The sequence below is a fragment of the Centruroides sculpturatus genome, unplaced genomic scaffold (assembly GCF_000671375.1).
Source record: "Centruroides sculpturatus isolate CEXI.00-Female unplaced genomic scaffold, Cexi_2.0 scaffold278, whole genome shotgun sequence".
NCBI classification, from domain to species: Eukaryota; Metazoa; Arthropoda; class Arachnida; order Scorpiones; family Buthidae; genus Centruroides; species Centruroides sculpturatus.
This window is the reverse complement of record NW_019384546.1, coordinates 403,366-422,161: the sequence shown is the minus strand read 5'-3', so window position 1 is coordinate 422,161 and position 18,796 is coordinate 403,366. Positions and strand designations below refer to the sequence as shown.

The window sequence follows — 18,796 nt, the reverse complement described above, 5'->3', positions numbered from 1 at the left end:
CATTAAGGCTTTTTTAAAATAAATATTAAATCCTTTTTAAATTGATAATCAGTGAAGATAATTATTTTTTAACGTCGCGTCAAATAAACCGAACTGGAAATAAAAATTATCTTTAAACTGCATAAACTAATTAACCCGTTTATAATTTTTTAATGTATATTAATCATAAAATCCGAACAATCGCAGCGTATTCAATTGTACTTTATATTAATAATACGTTTTGTTTATGACATCACAGATTGCACGGTCACCCGCGTACAAATGACCCCTGCGACAAATTATGCAAATTGTAATGTGCCCATTTTTCCCCTTCTTTATGTCGAGCAAAGTTTTTTTTATTAGTTTTTAAAACATTACTTCATTGTTCCCTTTTTTTTATATAACAATTCCATATAAAAATAATTAAATAATCCTACGAAATAAGGAAAAAAAAAATGTATGCAATCGGGTTCGATTTTAGCGAGAAAAATGTCATGGGGTCTTGTGTATGGCAATGTATTTTATTTGTTATGAATAATTTAAAAGATAACGCCTACTTTGTTGATAAGAAACTACTCGAATATCAGTTACTGGGAGAACGAACAAAGAGATTTTATTTTGTTTTTTTTTTTTTGGTATTATTTTCTAAATTTTAATGCAAGAAAGGAGAAAACGATTTAATCATTTGGAAAATGCAAAGTTCTTTGTTAGTTTGTTTCGATAGATGCATTGCTAACTCAAAGCGATACAAGTGAAGTGTTGCCGCGCCTCAGGCAGGACAGCTCCTTCCCAGCATTCCTTGATAAACTTACCTGGAGTTACGAGGAGGGCCTCTCTGATCGAGTCGCTCCGCAACTCTAGCGAACGACTGTACCAACGAAGAAGAGAGAGAGGTGAAAGATCGCGTGCATTTCTATTTGACGCACACGACTTTGTAGTGTCCAGTTACGGATGATGTAGCTGCGCGTTTGGATGTGTCGAATTCTTCTGTAAGTGTTGCCAGTTGAAAGTATGTGTGTACAGTTCATCTACAGGTAGTTTTATCTACCCGCTGGTCGGGATTGTCATAGCAGAATCGAGTGCCAGGTAAGTTTTTTTTTTCACGTCACTTAATTCGATTTATTTTTATTGCTACTTTAAATAGATTGATGCAATGACAGTTACGTATCGTTCTAAGTGACGTTGCGCGATACCATATCCCCCCCCTGATTTAGCTTGGGTCAAAGATTAGTTAAGAGTATATACCTGGTGTGTTTTTGCCAGCTGCAAGTTGACTTACAAGTACAGCCTACTTTCGCAAACTTTTATTTTCTTTATGTTAGTTGCTACTAATACTTGTGGCGTTTCTATGTTACCTGTCAAGATATTTTGGCACGAATATAAATGTAATTTTTATCTGTATTTTCTCGAATTACTTAACATTGTACGAAGAATATTCTTTTTATTTTCTTTTTTCTCGATACTTTTTGTTAATTATTTGGTTACATACTCGAATACAAACTCAAACGTTTAATGATAATTTCTAAATCACCTGATTTGTGGTTATGGCCTCGCTCCTGATTGGCGAACGTTACAGAAAAACATGTTTAAATAGAAATGCCTGGGGCTGTTTTCGCTCTACCTTGTTCTACCTGTAGGGGGGTAGAGATTGGAGACCAAAAGAAACCAATTGGATTGGATAGAAATGGAATTTGCGTAAACAAATATTGTAATCTCAACTTAGAAGTTTGTTCAACTGTCTTTGTCTGACCGAAAGGATTTGAAGATTTAGTAGTTGTAGTTTTTTTTTTTTTTAATGTTTTATGCTCGGAATTAAAGTAGATAAAGTTTCTGTAAACAGATCTGACCGTTTTCTGACATAGTGAAATACGTTGTTGCTGATAGTTAAAGTATGATATCGATAATACCCCAAATTATGGTTTTATTATGGGTTTAGAAGGAAAAACGATCTTTGAACTTTCAAAAAGCGTTTCCTGAAGATTATAATTGAACTTTTTTATTATTATTATTTGAATCTGTTTTCCTCTTAATATTTATATTTTTAGAGCTGTTTGTATTCATAAGGATGCGTATATACTCCATCTAGAGTTCGCGAAGAGACGACCCCTCCCTTCCGACATATACAATAGTTGCTATAAGGAAAACTATGCTCAATACTTCTCAATCTGTGGTCGCGAACTTCTCATAGTAGTATCAAAATACTTCAAAAATAATTTAAAAAATGCTATTTTAATAAAAAGAAAACATGTCTTTAATGCTACATATTCTTTTATAAGTCAAGAGCATCTTTGATGCAACACTAACCCATTGGTATGCTAACAAAACTTGTTAATATTGTGCCATTGGCTCAAGAAGATCGACTCGTGAAAACCTTTGTTCTAGTGTATAATAAAAGAATGCTAATCGCAGTTCGAAATCGAATTTTCTACTGTTATGATTAATCATTGGGTATAGCAATTTGTTAAAATTATCATTACAGTATATACTAAAGAATATAAAATAACAATCTAGAAAATCTCATATTTTATTTATTCAGATTTAGTCTTACAAAGTAAATTAAAATAGATAAAATTTCATTCCTTATTAATCCTTTTAAAAGCATTTCTTCTGTTCTATAGTAACGTTTATGATGTTTAACCTCAATATTTAATCTATTATATTTATTATTATTATTATTATTATTATAAGAGAATATACTAACAATTTAAGATTAATCAATTTTGTTTACTCTATGAAATATATTAGCCACCGATACGTCTTTAGTGTCAATTATTAGATAGTTAGTACCACTTCCGCACAATCGCCAGTATTTTTACCGCATAGAAAATTTAATAGTGCAGAACGATGCGTGGCCCGAGGGGAGTCATCTTTTCGGATGGAATGTCACCAGCTAAAAAAAAAAGTTTTTTTTCTTCTCTTTTTCCATCACAAACAGGAACCAACGATCCGAATCAACCAGTCACGGCGCTACGTTTCAAATGCTATGTCCGTTTTTCCATCACACACGAAACTAGTTTGATTCGGATACGTTACATTCGATAGCATAAATTTGGGAATGTTTTGATTAAAAACTGTAAAATTTTAAAGGACTTGATAGTGATTCTAAGATAATATAATGATTTGAAAAAAGAAATACGTATACTTTTACATGGTTTAAAATGAAGGAAGATATTTGTTTGTATTCTTTAGACAATATATTTATTCACAAATTGTTTATTTTGATAAAAGGATCGATATCGAACTTATATAATTTACATACAACATATTACTTAATTGTATAGAACAATTATACTAATATGCTCGTCAAATAAATATCTAAATATATCGAATAATTTCCTGGAATCTGCTTGAAAAAGTATCAAGTAGAGTAGTTTCAGAGTCTCATGAAGTACAAAATTCATTACTAATAGAAAGAAATTTTGTACTTCATCAGCCTCTGGAGTACTTTATTCATAAAAATGCAGAGAAAGATGTCACGTAATTGTAAACACACATTGTATTTATTAATAGTAACATCAATCCGTTTAATTGTTCTTATCCGTGATTATATAGGACCAACTTTTTCAATTTCTGTTGTGTGTTTTTCACTTTTTCATTACGAAAAATCATGGACAAAATATATATATATATATATACTACCTTATTATTTCTATCTATTATTAGGAATTTTTTATTTGTTTTTTTTTCGTGTTTTGAAATAAATAAAAGTTGATTTAAAGACACGATTATAGAACGAAAATACTTTTCATGTAAAAATATTTTAGGGAAAATAATGACGAAAATTATCGAGGAAAAATTTTCAGCAATAATAGGATGATTGTTCTATATTTTGTTGAAATATTCCACTTAATTTTTGCAATATACGCATTATTTATGTAACGATTCGTGTCTAGCATCGATTTTACTTATTTATAAAAGTTTTTCTCCCCTTTGAAACACGATTACGCGAATTTTGTAACAACGAATTATTTATTTATTGATTTTAACAGCCCGAAATCTTAACAAATTATTATCAAACACTTCGTAATTCGTATTCTTTTACAAACATTTTCTATTATTTTCTTCTCGTTAAAAACCACTTTAGAACGTCATTTAAATGATAAAGTTGATATTTTTCAGTCATTCATAAGTGTGTATATTAATTGTACTTAATTTCATCATTAATAAAACATTGTAAACTGTTACTATAATTAACTGTAGCTGTTTCGGTTGTAGAAAAGCTTCTATATATATACTTTATATGAACGAGAAACCTGATTGTAGTCGACTGTAAGAAGAAAGAAAAAAAAAAAAAAATAGGGCCAAATTTAACTTCCCCAGCAGGTTACCAACAATGAGAAACTTCAGAGGGGAGAACTCTGCTACCTGGAGAGGTTCTCACAACCTTTGCCGAACGCGGAAACCTGTTGCTTTTTAAGTTTTTTTTTTTATAATACTAGGAAGGGTAGGGCCGCTGGAGGATTAAAAAAAATAACAAATTGTTCTCTATTATCGTCGTTGTTAAATTTACATTAATTTCAAATTATGTTACTTTTTATTACGTAAAAAAAATACCGGATTAATTTAGTAAAGTAGTTGGAATCGATACACCATGGATGCGTTACTTAGCGTTACGTAGCACATGTCCCGCTGTTAGTAAACCGATCATTTTTCGACAGTATGGAAACAATTTTGCGTGGAATAACTTCCCGGTCAGTTCAGACGCCACTTGGTACTGCCAGTTTTAAAGTAATTTAATCCTCCGAACGCCTTCGTACAGAGAGAGGTGTTGGACTTCAACCATGTATGCTAGGTTAGTTGTTCCTGGTCGACATTCCGATCATTTCGGTTTCAAGTTTTACATCAAATGTCTAGCTTAAAAACAATTTTCACCTTCTCTACCGTCAAAATTACATGGTTTACAAATTGAAATTTCATTTCAGCGAAATCAGAATATAATCCTTCGTCATTTATAACGCAAATACTAATTCTTAACTTACTGTTAGGCACGTAAACTTACGAAAAAACGCAATTAACTTAAAATTTCCATCCGATTTTATCGCTAAATCAATAAAGTTCGAAAATTTAACGTGTTTATGGTTTTTATAAGGAATTATTTGCATAGTTTCTCAATGCGTACATAACGATTACGACGCAACTAAATCATTATCTGAATTACTTTTAAGAATATTGATAACGAAAAACGTTTCGATAAGATATTATTTATCTATAAAGTGGCCTTTTAGTTGACATAATTGACTAGTTAATTACTTCACAGAAATCTTTTACTACTACGAATTTGTAAATTTACCTCCCTTTTCCAACAACTAAAAATGTACTAATTTATTCTATCAATTCTTTGGTCTTTCTTCTTAGTCGTTTTAGTCGAATATTCCTACTTTTAAACATTGTAATCTATTTTACTACGCAACTAACATGTTATATTTGGTGGGCAATACGATAAGATATCGTCTATAGTTCTTGGAAAAGTTGGCAAAAATCTTGCAGAACTGGAAATCGAATTTTGGCGCCAAACTCGACTGTACTTCTTCTTCTTTTTCTTTCTTTTCTAATCGAAGATTCGCTCGAACTTAATGATATTTAAATCTAAAAGTTTCGTAATTTCCATTATTTTCAAGTTGTATACTTTTAATCCTAATTAATATTCTTATTAGTAATTAAATCGTACACATCTTAATGGAGTCGTGATTGTTGGGGTACCGCTTATATGGAAGGTTATGTCCCGTTTAATTAAGGACTCGGTTAGGTACAATAACGCATACTTCAGTTTTTTTATGTATGTTATTGGCCAAGTTTTCTGTTGTTTTTTTTTTTCTCCTTCCGAATAAATATTACAAGGATATATTTCTGAGTAAAAAAGAAACCGGTATTTTCAGATAACTGAGTTTGTAACCGATTTTCCCATATTTCTGGAAATGTTTTTATAAAAATAATTTAAAACTTGTTTGAATATATAGCTTAATTTCTGAGTAATTATTTTTCTATCAGTTCTAGAGAAATTTTAATATATTAACAATAATAGTTTTTATTTTATAAGAGTTGTCTATCTCGTTTGGACCCCCAGAGTTTATAAGTACGAGTACAATAAGCTATAAATATAGATTTTTAAGTCATCTCGCTTAGTCCGTTGCCTAAAGAAAGAATATCTTTCATTCTGTGGAACGAATCATATCTCATCTTACGGAAATTCATTAGAAGTCAAACCCCCACTGTTATAATGCCCATGCCTTCCACTGAGGGGAGTCGATTATGCTAAGATTAATCTCTAGTAGCGAGACAAACGGAGGTACGCGCACGGGTGAATGTACTGTACTGTACGTAAGATTTTCGTAAAAGTTTTGTAATGTTCCACGAAAACGTATCGACCTTTTTACTAGAAATCGTGTCGGGAAATTCGTCACAAATATAAACCATTTTCTATTTGCCAGCTATGGGCGCTAAGCTGATGACCCGAAAACTGCTCGGAGCTAATTCTCCTCCATTTATCTTACCTGGACTAAACAAGCGATAAACTGGTCGATTCTATTATAGATTTTGTTTTGAATTCTTTTAAATTTCTGCAGTTTTTTCTTTTTAAAAACATCAAACCGCTTTATAATCTAGGAACAATAAGAAAACTTTTTAAAAACAATAAAGTAATTTAAGAAAAATTTAAAAAATTTGCCGTTAAATTCGAAAGAAAGTCTTTTTTCAACATGTTTTTAACAGTTTGTTTGTTTGTTTTTCTTAGTACTAATGTATTTTGATAGCAAAACGAAACATCGAAAGTCGATCCTCTGTTTTACTAGTTAAAAATCGTTAAGTCGCGAACAATAAAAATATGTCTGCACGAAAAATTAAAATAATGGAATCTGTAAATTATTTTTCTTTCGGATGTTTCACCACACGCAATTTCTTTCTCCTTTGTAACATCACCAAGTCGAAGAATTGGCCACGTAACAAAATTTTCCTCCGAGGCGACTATTTCACACTCGTATGCTAACGAGACAAAATCTTCGAATCCAGAAAACAATGAAGAATGATTAACATTCAAAACAGAACAATAGAGTATTGAGAAAAACTATAGAAAAGTTTTAACAGTGTGGCTGTAAGGCTTTCGCACGATAGCTCGTAAACATCCTAGTATCCCACGTTCGGAAAGGAGGTTCAAAAAACTGAACCGACCACTTGGTTTATATAATTATAACGTGACTGGATGTAGTCTAGTGAATCGCGGCCACTTCTCCAACACGCCATAGTCACTTCAACGGAAATTGTATTTTATTCCTTTACATCTGTTCGTTATAATAATGAAGAGAAGCCCTTTTGTTATACCTTTCTGATAATCCATTAACAGTTTTAAACTTTTATGTTTTTAACTGTTTTTTTTTTTCTCTCTCTCTCTTCCCTTTCGTTTTTGTAAGAAGTTCATTTAAAAATCACACTTCTTTCTGTGTATTTCAAAGCTTTTGAAAGGCGGGGACCATCTACAAAATTAAATTAGTCGAGATGCGGAGGTTTCATCACACAAAATTGCAATTACCTATGCGATAAATGAGGAGTTAATTATCATTTTTTATTATACTTACACATTATAAGTAAAAACTTGTCCAGATAAAAATCTGATAATGAAGCTAATAATTTTTTGTAGAAAATTGCGCCGGTGCGTAGGTTATATCTGTTCCTGGTAAACTGCCCCAAAGCTGTTCTAATAGTTTAAAACACTCGAGTTGTTTTACGAGACGACGCACCTGAAGGAAAATTCCATTCTTTACTTTCTTAAAACAATAAAATAGACGAATTACTCTAAATTTTGACTTCTCGGAAGCAACCACCTCTGTAATGAACTCGTCCAGGTTGAATAAATCCAAGTTAAATGATTGCATGTCTGAAATCTAAATTGATTACTTCATTAGTACTTCTTCATATGTCGTCTATTATTGTCGTTAATGATTTATCTAAAAAAATCTTGCCATTCTGGATTTATCATGTAGAGTTATCTTGCATATGTGGGAAGGGCTCCTAAACTTTTTTTTTTGTATAATAGTCTGTTACCATCAGTTACTTGTTTTCCTATTAGTTATCTGAATTCTAATGATATCCCCGCAGTTTTTCTTACTATGATTTCACACGAACGATATCTTCTGTACCATTGCATCAATCATTAAGTTAGGCAACATTTAAATTTAACTTTTTTTCTTTTTTACAGAACTTGTTAAATCCATATTTCCAAAGTGGATATTTTATTCTACCTCATGTCAAGAAGTAACTCAGTAATATGTACATACATCGAAAAATTAAATATGACTGCATAAACTGTCAAAAATTTGTGTTATCAAATAGTTCGCCATGCGAAAGCTTTCCAGGATATATTCTGGACCTGTGGTGCTTACTTAGGTGGTACAAAACATGCAATTCTGTACATATTTACAAAGTGCCTTATACAATGTTACCTCATTGTTTTTGTTCCTGAATCCTAAATTGTATATGCTGTACGTGATGAAGATGTGGACTTCATTGTTACTTATACATCTGTTGTGTGTTAATGGTGCTCTTCCTATCCCCTACGCCAATAAAGTAGCGGAACAAGAAAAATATTTTACGAGAGGAAAAAGTTAGTTTTTATTTTTTAATATTTTAAACGTGGATTTGCATTCCAGCAAGGCAGCTGTACATTGAAGATGATTTAATTATTATTTTTTATGATAATCTTCTNTATATAAAATAAAATTATGACTGCCGTCATAATACTTTCATAAATGTTTCATGTGTATTTTTATTTGTTATGAATCTTTTAATGAGATGTGAATTTTAAAAACATTACATTAGTTTATTGTAATTATTATTACTGTTATTCATATCGAAAATTGATAATGTGAATACACTTAGTAAACACTTTGTTAAAATTATTAACTGTTAAATTACAACTTTTGTAAGCCAGCAAAATTCTCCAGCAAATATTATGATTCTAAGAGAAATTTTTGATTTTTTTTTTCTAGTTTTTAAGAATATTTTTTATCATAGAATGAATTCTTTTGCCTAAAAATTATATGTGAATTATTTGAAAAGTTCCTTCATTCTGCAACAGATTTATATAAATTTTTTAAAGTAATTTATCTGAATTAAAAACAGAACAGTTTACCTTAAGAAAAAAAAATGGAATGCTTTTTTTGATTTTATTTTCAGTATGTATTGGTACAAATGGAAGAATGTCTGTTCCTTCGAATCGCGAACATCACTATCAAAATTTACGAGACAGATATACGAACTGTACATACGTGGACGGAAATTTAGAATTAACATGGATACAGGTAAATTTTGAATAAAAAAATTGCAGTAAATTTATAATTATACATTGTATAGCTATATGTTTATTATATATTTGCTTGTTAATCTTAGGATGAAAGCTTGGATTTGTCATTCTTAAAAGAAATAAGAGAAGTTACTGGATATGTTTTAATATCACATGTTAATATTAAAAGAATTATTCTTCCGAAACTTATGATTATCAGGGGTCGTACCTTATTTAAATTGAATGTCAGAGAAGAACAGTTTGCACTTTTGGTCACTCTCAGTACAATGGATAATTTAGAAATGCCTTCTTTAAGAGGTTTGTTTTTAGACTCGGTTTTATTGTCATTTTGTTTTAAACTTGTCAATAAAATCTTTTATATCTTTTCAGATATTTTGTCGGGAAGCGTGGGATTTTTCAACAATTATAACCTTTGTCATATGAGAACAATAAATTGGGAAGAAATTCTTACTGGATTGGGAGCCAAAATTATTTATGTTTATAATTTCACTCAACCAGAAAGAGAATGTAAGTTTAAAAAAAATATATTACTAAATTGTTAGAATAACTTAAAGTATCACATTATGTAAAATTAGGGGAAGTTTTTGTATAAAAATATTAAATTTTTCTTTATGTAACAGTTAAATAGTTTAAAAGTATTTTTGATAATTAATTTAAAAACTTAAATCTCTTTAGTGATTTTAAAGATATAAAGAGTGTATTTTTGTTTATATTACATAAGAAAGAATAGTTTATGTTTGTATCAAATTAAATAGAACAAAATCTATAGCTAACTAAACTTGCATAAAATAAAGTTTAAAAAAATAAAAAAATTATAACTTTAAAAATTTCAGTTTAATGTGGCGAAAAATTATCTTCTAATCATGCAACATTGTTTGCCAATTTTTCATAGACAGGTGTAAATTATTTCAAGAAAGATCAGTGAGATAATGACCGTATGCAACAATAGCATCTACTTTAAAATTAAAAAACCTTGGCCTATTTTGGATAATTTAATCACACCAGTATAACGTTGAATCTTGCCTGGATTTCTTAAACATAAACTTAGAATTACTTCTACTTAGCTCTTTATTTTGTAATGGAAAATTTTTAAAATATTCATGTAGAAAATTACTCTTACAAAAAAAAAGAAACTTTTAAGTTTTAATTGTTATTTCAAAATTGAAATTTAATTTGTAATAAATTTTTTTGCTAATCGTAAACAATTATTTTGATTAAGATTCCTAAAACCTTATCTATGTATATACAGAATTCTGTATGTTGTTACTTCCTTATAATGATTTATTAATACATATTTAATAAATCATACAGTATATATTAATTTTTAGTTTTACATAAAATAAGATTTATATGTTAACTACTGGAATCTTATTTCTATGAGAAGTTAAATAATTAAAAATAATATATTTGAGAAACATTATTAAATTACTATAATATTTATTTTTGTAGGTCCTCCTTGTGATCAGTCTTGTCCTCATCAATCTTGCTGGGGAGAAGGGTCAGAAAATTGTCAGCAATTTTCAAAAATTAACTGTTCCCCTCAATGTCATCAAGGGCGTTGTTTTGGTCCCAAACCAAGAGAATGCTGTCATTTATTTTGTGCAGGTGGTTGCACTGGACCAACTATGAGTGACTGTTTGGTAAATATTTCCAAACTGTTTATGTCATTATTTTTCTTTTGTAAATTTTGATGTTCTTCATATACAAAAACTAAATAAATTTACTGAAAATTTTAGGCTTGTCGGAATTTCTACGATGACAGTGTTTGCAAACAAGAATGCCCTCCAATGAGAAGATATAATCCAGCAACTTATTCCTGGGAGAGTAATCCTGATGGAAAATATGCTTATGGAGCAACATGTGTTAAGACGTGTCCAGAACATTTGTTGAGAGACAGTGGTGCTTGTGTTCGATCTTGTCCTCCAAACAAAAAAGCAGAAGATGGTGAATGTGTACCATGTGATGGTCCTTGTCCTAAAAGTTAGTAATTTATTCAAACAATAATCTGGAAAAATGCCCATATTAATATATAACATGAAAATGATTATGTAAATGTTTTATAAAAAAAATAATAATTTTCAGATTGCCAAGGAGTTGACGTTGTTCATGCAGATAATATTGATAGTTTTAGAAGATGTACCATTATAGAAGGATCTCTCACTATTCTTGATACATCGTTTGGTGGATTTCAAGAAGTTTATAGCAAGTATGTTAAAGAATTTTCTGAAATAACAAATATCAAACTTGAATTTTTTCTTTCATTTTTAACATTTTCTTAATTTTTTAACAATAGTTTCACATTTGGTCCTTTACATGGAAAAATGCATCCAAGTAAATTAGAAGTATTCAGTACATTAAAAGAAGTAACTGGCTTTGTTAGTATACAGGGTTCTCATCGAGATTTTACAAATTTAAGTTATTTTCGCAATCTGGAAATCATAGACGGAAGACAATTGACAGAATTATCAGCAGCATTGTATATAGTGAAAACATCTCTTAAATCACTAAATTTGCATTCTTTGAAGAAAGTGAAATCGGGAATAATTGCAATTTTGGAAAATCAAGATTTATGTTTTGCTAATTCTATTGATTGGAACAGAATTACACATTCAGGTTCAAACAACAATAATAATTTCCTGGAGAGAAATGCTGACAAAGATACTTGTAGTTAGTATCATATTACATTTCATTTATTTTGTAATAGGTATGATACAATAAAATATAAATTATGAATTATAAAATTTATTTATTTTATTACAGAACGAAATGGTCTAGTATGTGATCCTCAATGTTCTAAGGATGGTTGTTGGGGTTTAGGACCAGAAGAATGTCTTTCATGTGCTTCCTATCGTTTAGGTGATACTTGTATAGAAAGTTGTAATACTTCCAAAGGGTGAGTAAAAACTGTTATAAATTAGAAACTTAACATATTTTCTTCTTACACTTTTTTTATTTGTAAAAAATATTATTAGTTATAACAGTTTTATAAAAGAAAATGTAACTATAGTATATAGCAAAATATAAAAATATATGTTTAATTATTTGTTCAAGATATTAAATAAATTTAATATTTTGAACAAGTTTTTATTCCATGAAACAATAATGTACACCAAATGAGTGAGTGCTTTATATGGGGACTAAAAAGTCTATCATGGCAAGATGTGAGAAATTTGGAAACTAAATGATGAGCTTCCAGGATGCTCAGATCAGGCCATTTTTTTTATCACCATCTTGACCTCCTCAAATAGATGTTAACTGGTCACTTTTAAACTGTTTGCTGTTTTCACATTTTCATCACTTTGAAAGTGATGAAGATGTGAAGACAGCCATTTGACTGTGATTGCATAAGCAACTAGACTCATTCTATGAGAATAGTATTTAAATTTGTGCCATGATGGGAGAAATATTTGGCCCACTTGAAAACTATATAGGAAAGTGTGTATAAACCTTGTTTTCAAATGTATATTTTGAAATTCTGAAATAACAGTCAAATTTTTCAAAAAATGCAGTTGGCAAGACTGATTTTCCCTTCATATGTCATCCTATTTTGTTTTCATTTTACTTTGTGGAGACTGAAGTTAGTTTGAAATTTACTAATTATATAATGAATCTAAATTGTACTATAGTTTTAATAATAGATGTCCTTTGATAAAGAATTTCCCCTTAGTATTATGCTTTCTACTAAACCTGAATTATTTCACTTAAAAATTTATAATAAAAAACTTTGATGAAAAAGAAATATATGATTATAAATATACAATATGTATATTGCATATAAATTATTGTAGATGGGTTATAGGATAGGATATATAAATCATTTACATTAAAAATTCTAAATGTTCTCCACTGGGCAACACCAAGTTAACATCAATAAGACCTCTTTAACATTCTGTTACTACACCATATTTAAAAATGTTTAATTTACTTGTGTTATATTTTAGTAAATTTTATGCATTACAAACTTTTTTAAATATAATAATGCATTAAATAATCATTTTATTTGTTGCAAAAAGACAAAATTTAGTCTCAGTTGAGCATAAAAATAAAATATTGTTTTTCCTTTTATTTATATATCATTGTATTATATATTTTAAAGCTATATTATGTCTATCATATTACAACATTAAATTACATAGGTATGAATTTTTGGTATGTCAGTTATTAGTATTGCAAAGAATTTGTCTTTGTTAATTGTTTTACAGAAAAATTTTTGGAAATTCATTTATAAAATAAAAAAAAATTCAGAATTATGTTCAGTTATTGGTATTTTTTTGGATTTGATAGAATCCCCAAATTCAATAAATACTCAAATATCTATAAAAATATAATAATTAATTACAAAAAAATTCTATCTATAAAAATATGAAAAGAACCCTCTAGAAAGATTGACACATTAAATCATAGATTAATTAATTAGATTAAATTCTCTTAACTTTTATATATAGTCGTTCTTTCTTTCCTAATCTTTTATATATAGTCTTAAATGTAGTATTCTGATCTATATGCAAAACATTATTAGAAATTTGACTGTTTCTGTTTTTGTATAATATAATGACTGTATCTTTTAACTGTATCCAATTTCTTATTTCTAGATATATATGTTGGTTAGTAGTTTAATTACTAAAGGAGATTTGAAAGAGTCTTTCTTTGTAATTTGAATCAATACATTTCTTTAAAGAAAATCAGTTTAAATAAAAAAGAAAGTAATCTTTTAATCTAAAATTTCAAATAAAATAATTGAAAAAACTACATTCTCAAATAAACATCATCTTTATTTCATCTAAGAATGCAATAATCATATTTTAATAATTCTAAAAAAAAAAAACTTATAAAAATTTCTATTTTTTAACTTTAATCCTCTTTGAAGATAATTTATTTATGTAGATTCTTTTCTTTTTTACATATCTATAAAACCATTTCCATCATCATCATTACTTTTGGTTCGTATATTAAATTAGTAAATCAAAAAATATATAATTGTGTACTTATAAAAAATTTAATAATATGTTGCATTTTCTTTTTTAGATTAATATTCTATGAATCAACATTTTTAGTACATCATTTAACATGAAATTTTGATTATGTAGAAGCAGATACAATATGAACTGCACAACATCTGTAGTCAGTTGCATATATAGATATTAGTCTTATGTTTTTCTTAATAGATTTTTCTTTTTTACTTAAAAATTTAGCATATTAAATTTCTACATCAAATAGTGGCTTTGTACTTCTATAATAACTACAGTTTATAAATTATATAATTATAATATTTATAATGTAGGTCCATATGAACTTATTTGTTAATTCAATCTAAATTATTAATAACCAGTTATATATTCATTGGCTTAAGTTTTAATTGCACATATTTTAATATTTGTATGTAAAAACTCACTACCTTAATGATTAATTTTTACAAATAATCACCATGAAAACCTTTTAGCAGCAAGGAAATGAACTATTAGTTTGAATTAAGCAAGCATTTTTTTGTTATTTTAAATGATCATCATCAGGCAATCAAAAATCTAAGTTAATTTTATATTTCTAGTATCATTTCTACTGAGAATTATATATTTTTATTATTGGTATTTATCTTTCATTGTGATAACAACTATTACTTATCTATAGAGATTCATATTAAAACTTTAATAAGTTATTTATTTAAAAATTTGATCAGACATTTTTCTTAGTGAAAAATAAATCTTTGAGTAGTGTATTAAAATTATGTGAATAACTCTATTATGATGAGATGTGATTTGTATCTTGAATGTTTTGATTCAGTGAAGACATTATTAGATATCAAATTAATCTGAAAATATCCACATAAAAAATATACAGTAAGTCAGCAGGAATTCTAAATTGTTAGTGTAAAAAATTAAGATATTTAGTAATATGATTTATATTTTTCATAAACAGTCTGTAATTAATATTACAGTGGTACCTCAGGTTACGAACGCCCCAGCATACGAAATTTTCAGGATACGACATGAAATTCGAACATATTTTTGCTCCACGATACGAACAAAAACTCACCATACGACGTTACATTAGTTCGCATTTTTCATTTGTTTTTCTTACTACAGTTAATTTTTTTAATGTATTACTTGGCTTTAATTTGAGTATGTTTTTCGCATTGGAACGAATTATTTGGTTTTACATGTAATCGTATGGGAAAAGATGATCCACCTTACGACATTTTCATGATACGATCTCAGTTTCGGAACGGATTAATTTTGTATCCTGAGGTACCACTGTAATTCAAAATGTAATTTAAAAATATTTACAATTACGATAATTATTTTATTGGAAGAATATATATATTTTTTTTACCAAATTTATATTATTTTTATTGGTTTAATACTTATTTTTAATTAGTACTTATTACACAAATCATAATTTTTTTAATATAAAGCTAAAATCAACAATATTTACCAGATATAATCACTTATTTATGAAACCGTTGAAAAGGGGTTTATAGGCAAATAAACAAATTTGTTCTGTTCTTCCAATGCGATATTCACCAGAGGTCAAAAACCACTCAGAAGATAATTTTAATTCACAGATATTTTATTTATTAAAATTATAAAATTTATCTAAATTAAAATTGTCTTCTGAATGGTTTTTGACCTCTGGTGAATGTCGTATTGGAAGGACAGAACAAACTTATTTATTTGCGTATAAATAATTTTCAGTAGTTTCCTAAATAAATAATTTTTTCCATAAAAAGATTATTATATATGTTCTCATATTATTAAAGTTTTAAAGGATATATAAATTATTACTATTATACTGTTTATTTTATCTAAATAAAACACTAAAACAAGTTAGAGAAAACAAGCAATTTTATCTAAATGTTATCAATTGCCAATAAGAAAAAATCTAGTGATTAAATGAATAAGCATTATCTTTCTGTATCACCTATCATTTTAGATGTAATAAAATTTATTAAAAGCTAATCAAAAATTCACTTTATTTGGAGTAAATGAGTAACATTATGAAAACTTATAGATGTCAAGAGAAAAATTATCAATAGTAAACTATCAGAAAACACTTTAAGTAAGGATGTTGATGTTCTATAGGATAAACAAACCTTTTAGAAATATTAAATTGTCATGAAAATATTAGAACAGAATCTTTGGCACTACCAAAGAAGTTACAATGTAAATTTGAGAGATTCCACTTGCTTAAAAAACTCTTGGAAATGGTTGATTTCCTGCAGAACTATAAAAATGAACATGTTTATCAACCCTTTTTTGTTATTTTATAATTACTTCTGTTAATTACACAATAATTTATTCCCTGTAAAGCGTTATATTTTTATTTGTTTATATCTTGTTTTCAAAACAAAGTACATTTTGTTTGTGTTTCAATTTTTGTTGTTAGATATGTTTATGATGGTGAACAAAAACTTTAAAATATTAGAATTTTGTTGTTGTTGTTTCATTAATCTAAATATTTTAGTAGTTTTTATATATATTTTGAAATTTATTCTTAATTCAAAAAGTTATATGAAGGAATTGACAAATAATTATTTCTTTAGAAAATAATGATAATTTGATTAATATTTGTATAAAATATTTAGATTTAGGAAATAAAATAGAATATAAGTTTCGTATAACTATGGAATGCAATTTAAAAATCATTTAAAACTTCTTAATCTTAAGCCTTTCTGGATCAACTTCTTAGATCTTAAGCCAATTGTTTTACTGAATTACGAGGGCTGTTCGGAAAGTTTGCGGCCTTGCCTATATGCGGCGCTGCGATCAATTTAATTTTTGGCGGGAATAATTCAGCCATCTGTGCTAGAGATACGATACCAATTTCCGCTTGATTTGTCAAAAAGTTTTGCCACGACAGCTTAGCAGATAGTCAGTGTGCACATGCTTTGTCAAAAATGGAGAAGACGGAGACTCGTGCGGTCATAAAATACCTGACGAAAAAAGGGTTGACCCCATCTCAAATCAAAGCTGACATGGATGAAGTTTTAGGAGAGTCTGCTCCTTCGTACACCACTGTGAAAAAATGGACAGCCCTTTTTAAATCTGGCAGAGAAAGTGTGGAAGATGACCCTCGCAGCGGACGGCCGTCAACTGCTGTCACTGAAGAAAACATCGACAAAGTTCACGATTTGGTATTAGCAGATCGCCGTTTGAAAACGCGTGAGATAGCTGAGACAACAGGCATCTCTGTCGACCGAGTGCACCACATCCTAACCGAAGATTTGGGTATGACGAAGGTCTCAGCAAGGTGGGTGCCGCATCTGCTGACCGCCGAGCAAAAACGTGTTCGCACTTTGATGTCAAAGGAGTGTTTGGACTTCTACCAGAAAAACCCACAGGATTTCTTGCGTCGGTTTGTGACTACTGACGAAACGTGGATCCATTACTACACTCCTGAAACAAAAGAACAGTCGAAGCAATGGAAACACCACAGTTCGCCACCACCAAAGAAGGCAAAGACAGTTCCATCAACGGGTAAAGTGATGGCCTCGGTTTTTTGGGATGCTAAAGGCATCATCATTATTGACTACCTAGAAAGAGGAAAGACCATTAATGCTGTCTATTACTGTGAACTTTTGGAAAAATTGAAGAAAGAAATCGAAGAAAAAAGGTCACACTTGAAGAAGAAAAAGGTTCTGATCCACCACGATAATGCACATGCAGATTCCGCTAGAATCACTGAACAAAAGATAAACAAACTTCACTTCCAATTAGTTACACATCCACTGCACTCACCTGATTTGGCCCCCAGTGACTTCCACCTTTTCCAAACCTAAAAAAATTCTTGGCTGGAACGAGTATTTTGCACACCTTGACAAATTGACCTATTGTGATGGCATAAAAAAGCTAGAACATTGCTGGAATAAGTGCATTGCTAACAAAGGAGTCTACATTAAAAAATAAAAAAAGTTTTAACATTATTTTGTTTGTTGTTCTATTTGAGGCCACGAACTTTTCGAACAGCCCTCGTATATCATAATCAGTGTGTTTGAAAAGTTTCTATGCAATGGATATTGTAGGTTAAATTGAACCAAGACATGATGCACATACAAATAATGCATTAAACCACATATATGTGGCTGTGGGATAGTGGAGCACATACAATGTCACCTCATATACAAGTATCATCCAAAACCAATTACTGAGCTGGAAGGGACAGCTACAACCTATAACACCCAATGTGAAGGCACTTTTTGAAAATCCTGTATCTTGTAATTTCATTATAGTGTGATTATAATTAAAAAGAATAGGTGTTCAGAATTCTGTAGAATGAACTATTGGACAAACCTAAATTTTGCATATGTATTGTCCTGGGTATGCAGTTTTCATTTTTGAGAAAATTTTTACTTTAAAATTCAGTCATTGAGGTGAAATTTAGTACTGCTGTCCCATTAAAGTGTCCCATATTATAAAAGTTTTTTTAACAAATCTTGGGTATAAAAGTAGTCACAAAACATTCTTAACAATTCTTCAGTAGATAAGCAGTAGTGATGTTTATTTTGTGTCACACATTATTTGCTAAACTCTC

At 29.1% G+C, this 18,796-nt stretch overlaps 1 protein-coding gene across 2 annotated transcripts in view; it reads left to right on the top strand.

Annotated features, from left to right (window-relative positions):
- LOC111623507 (epidermal growth factor receptor-like) overlaps positions 1–18,796 on the top strand; it is a 61,110-nt gene that overhangs the window by 16,067 nt on the left and 26,247 nt on the right. The window contains exons 1-10 of one of the 2 annotated variants that reach the window (XM_023366106.1): positions 658–1,065; positions 8,168–8,572; positions 9,145–9,269; positions 9,358–9,568; positions 9,641–9,778; positions 10,721–10,911; positions 11,008–11,251; positions 11,354–11,477; positions 11,565–11,938; positions 12,032–12,164. In XM_023366106.1, the coding sequence (XP_023221874.1) occupies positions 8,368–8,572; positions 9,145–9,269; positions 9,358–9,568; positions 9,641–9,778; positions 10,721–10,911; positions 11,008–11,251; positions 11,354–11,477; positions 11,565–11,938; positions 12,032–12,164 (1,745 nt within the window). In that variant the 5' untranslated portion in view covers positions 658–1,065; positions 8,168–8,367. Of the gene's footprint in view, positions 1–657; positions 1,066–8,167; positions 8,573–9,144; positions 9,270–9,357; positions 9,569–9,640; positions 9,779–10,720; positions 10,912–11,007; positions 11,252–11,353; positions 11,478–11,564; positions 11,939–12,031; positions 12,165–18,796 lie in introns of those variants that run through there. The other variant, XM_023366107.1, reaches the window with a different exon arrangement.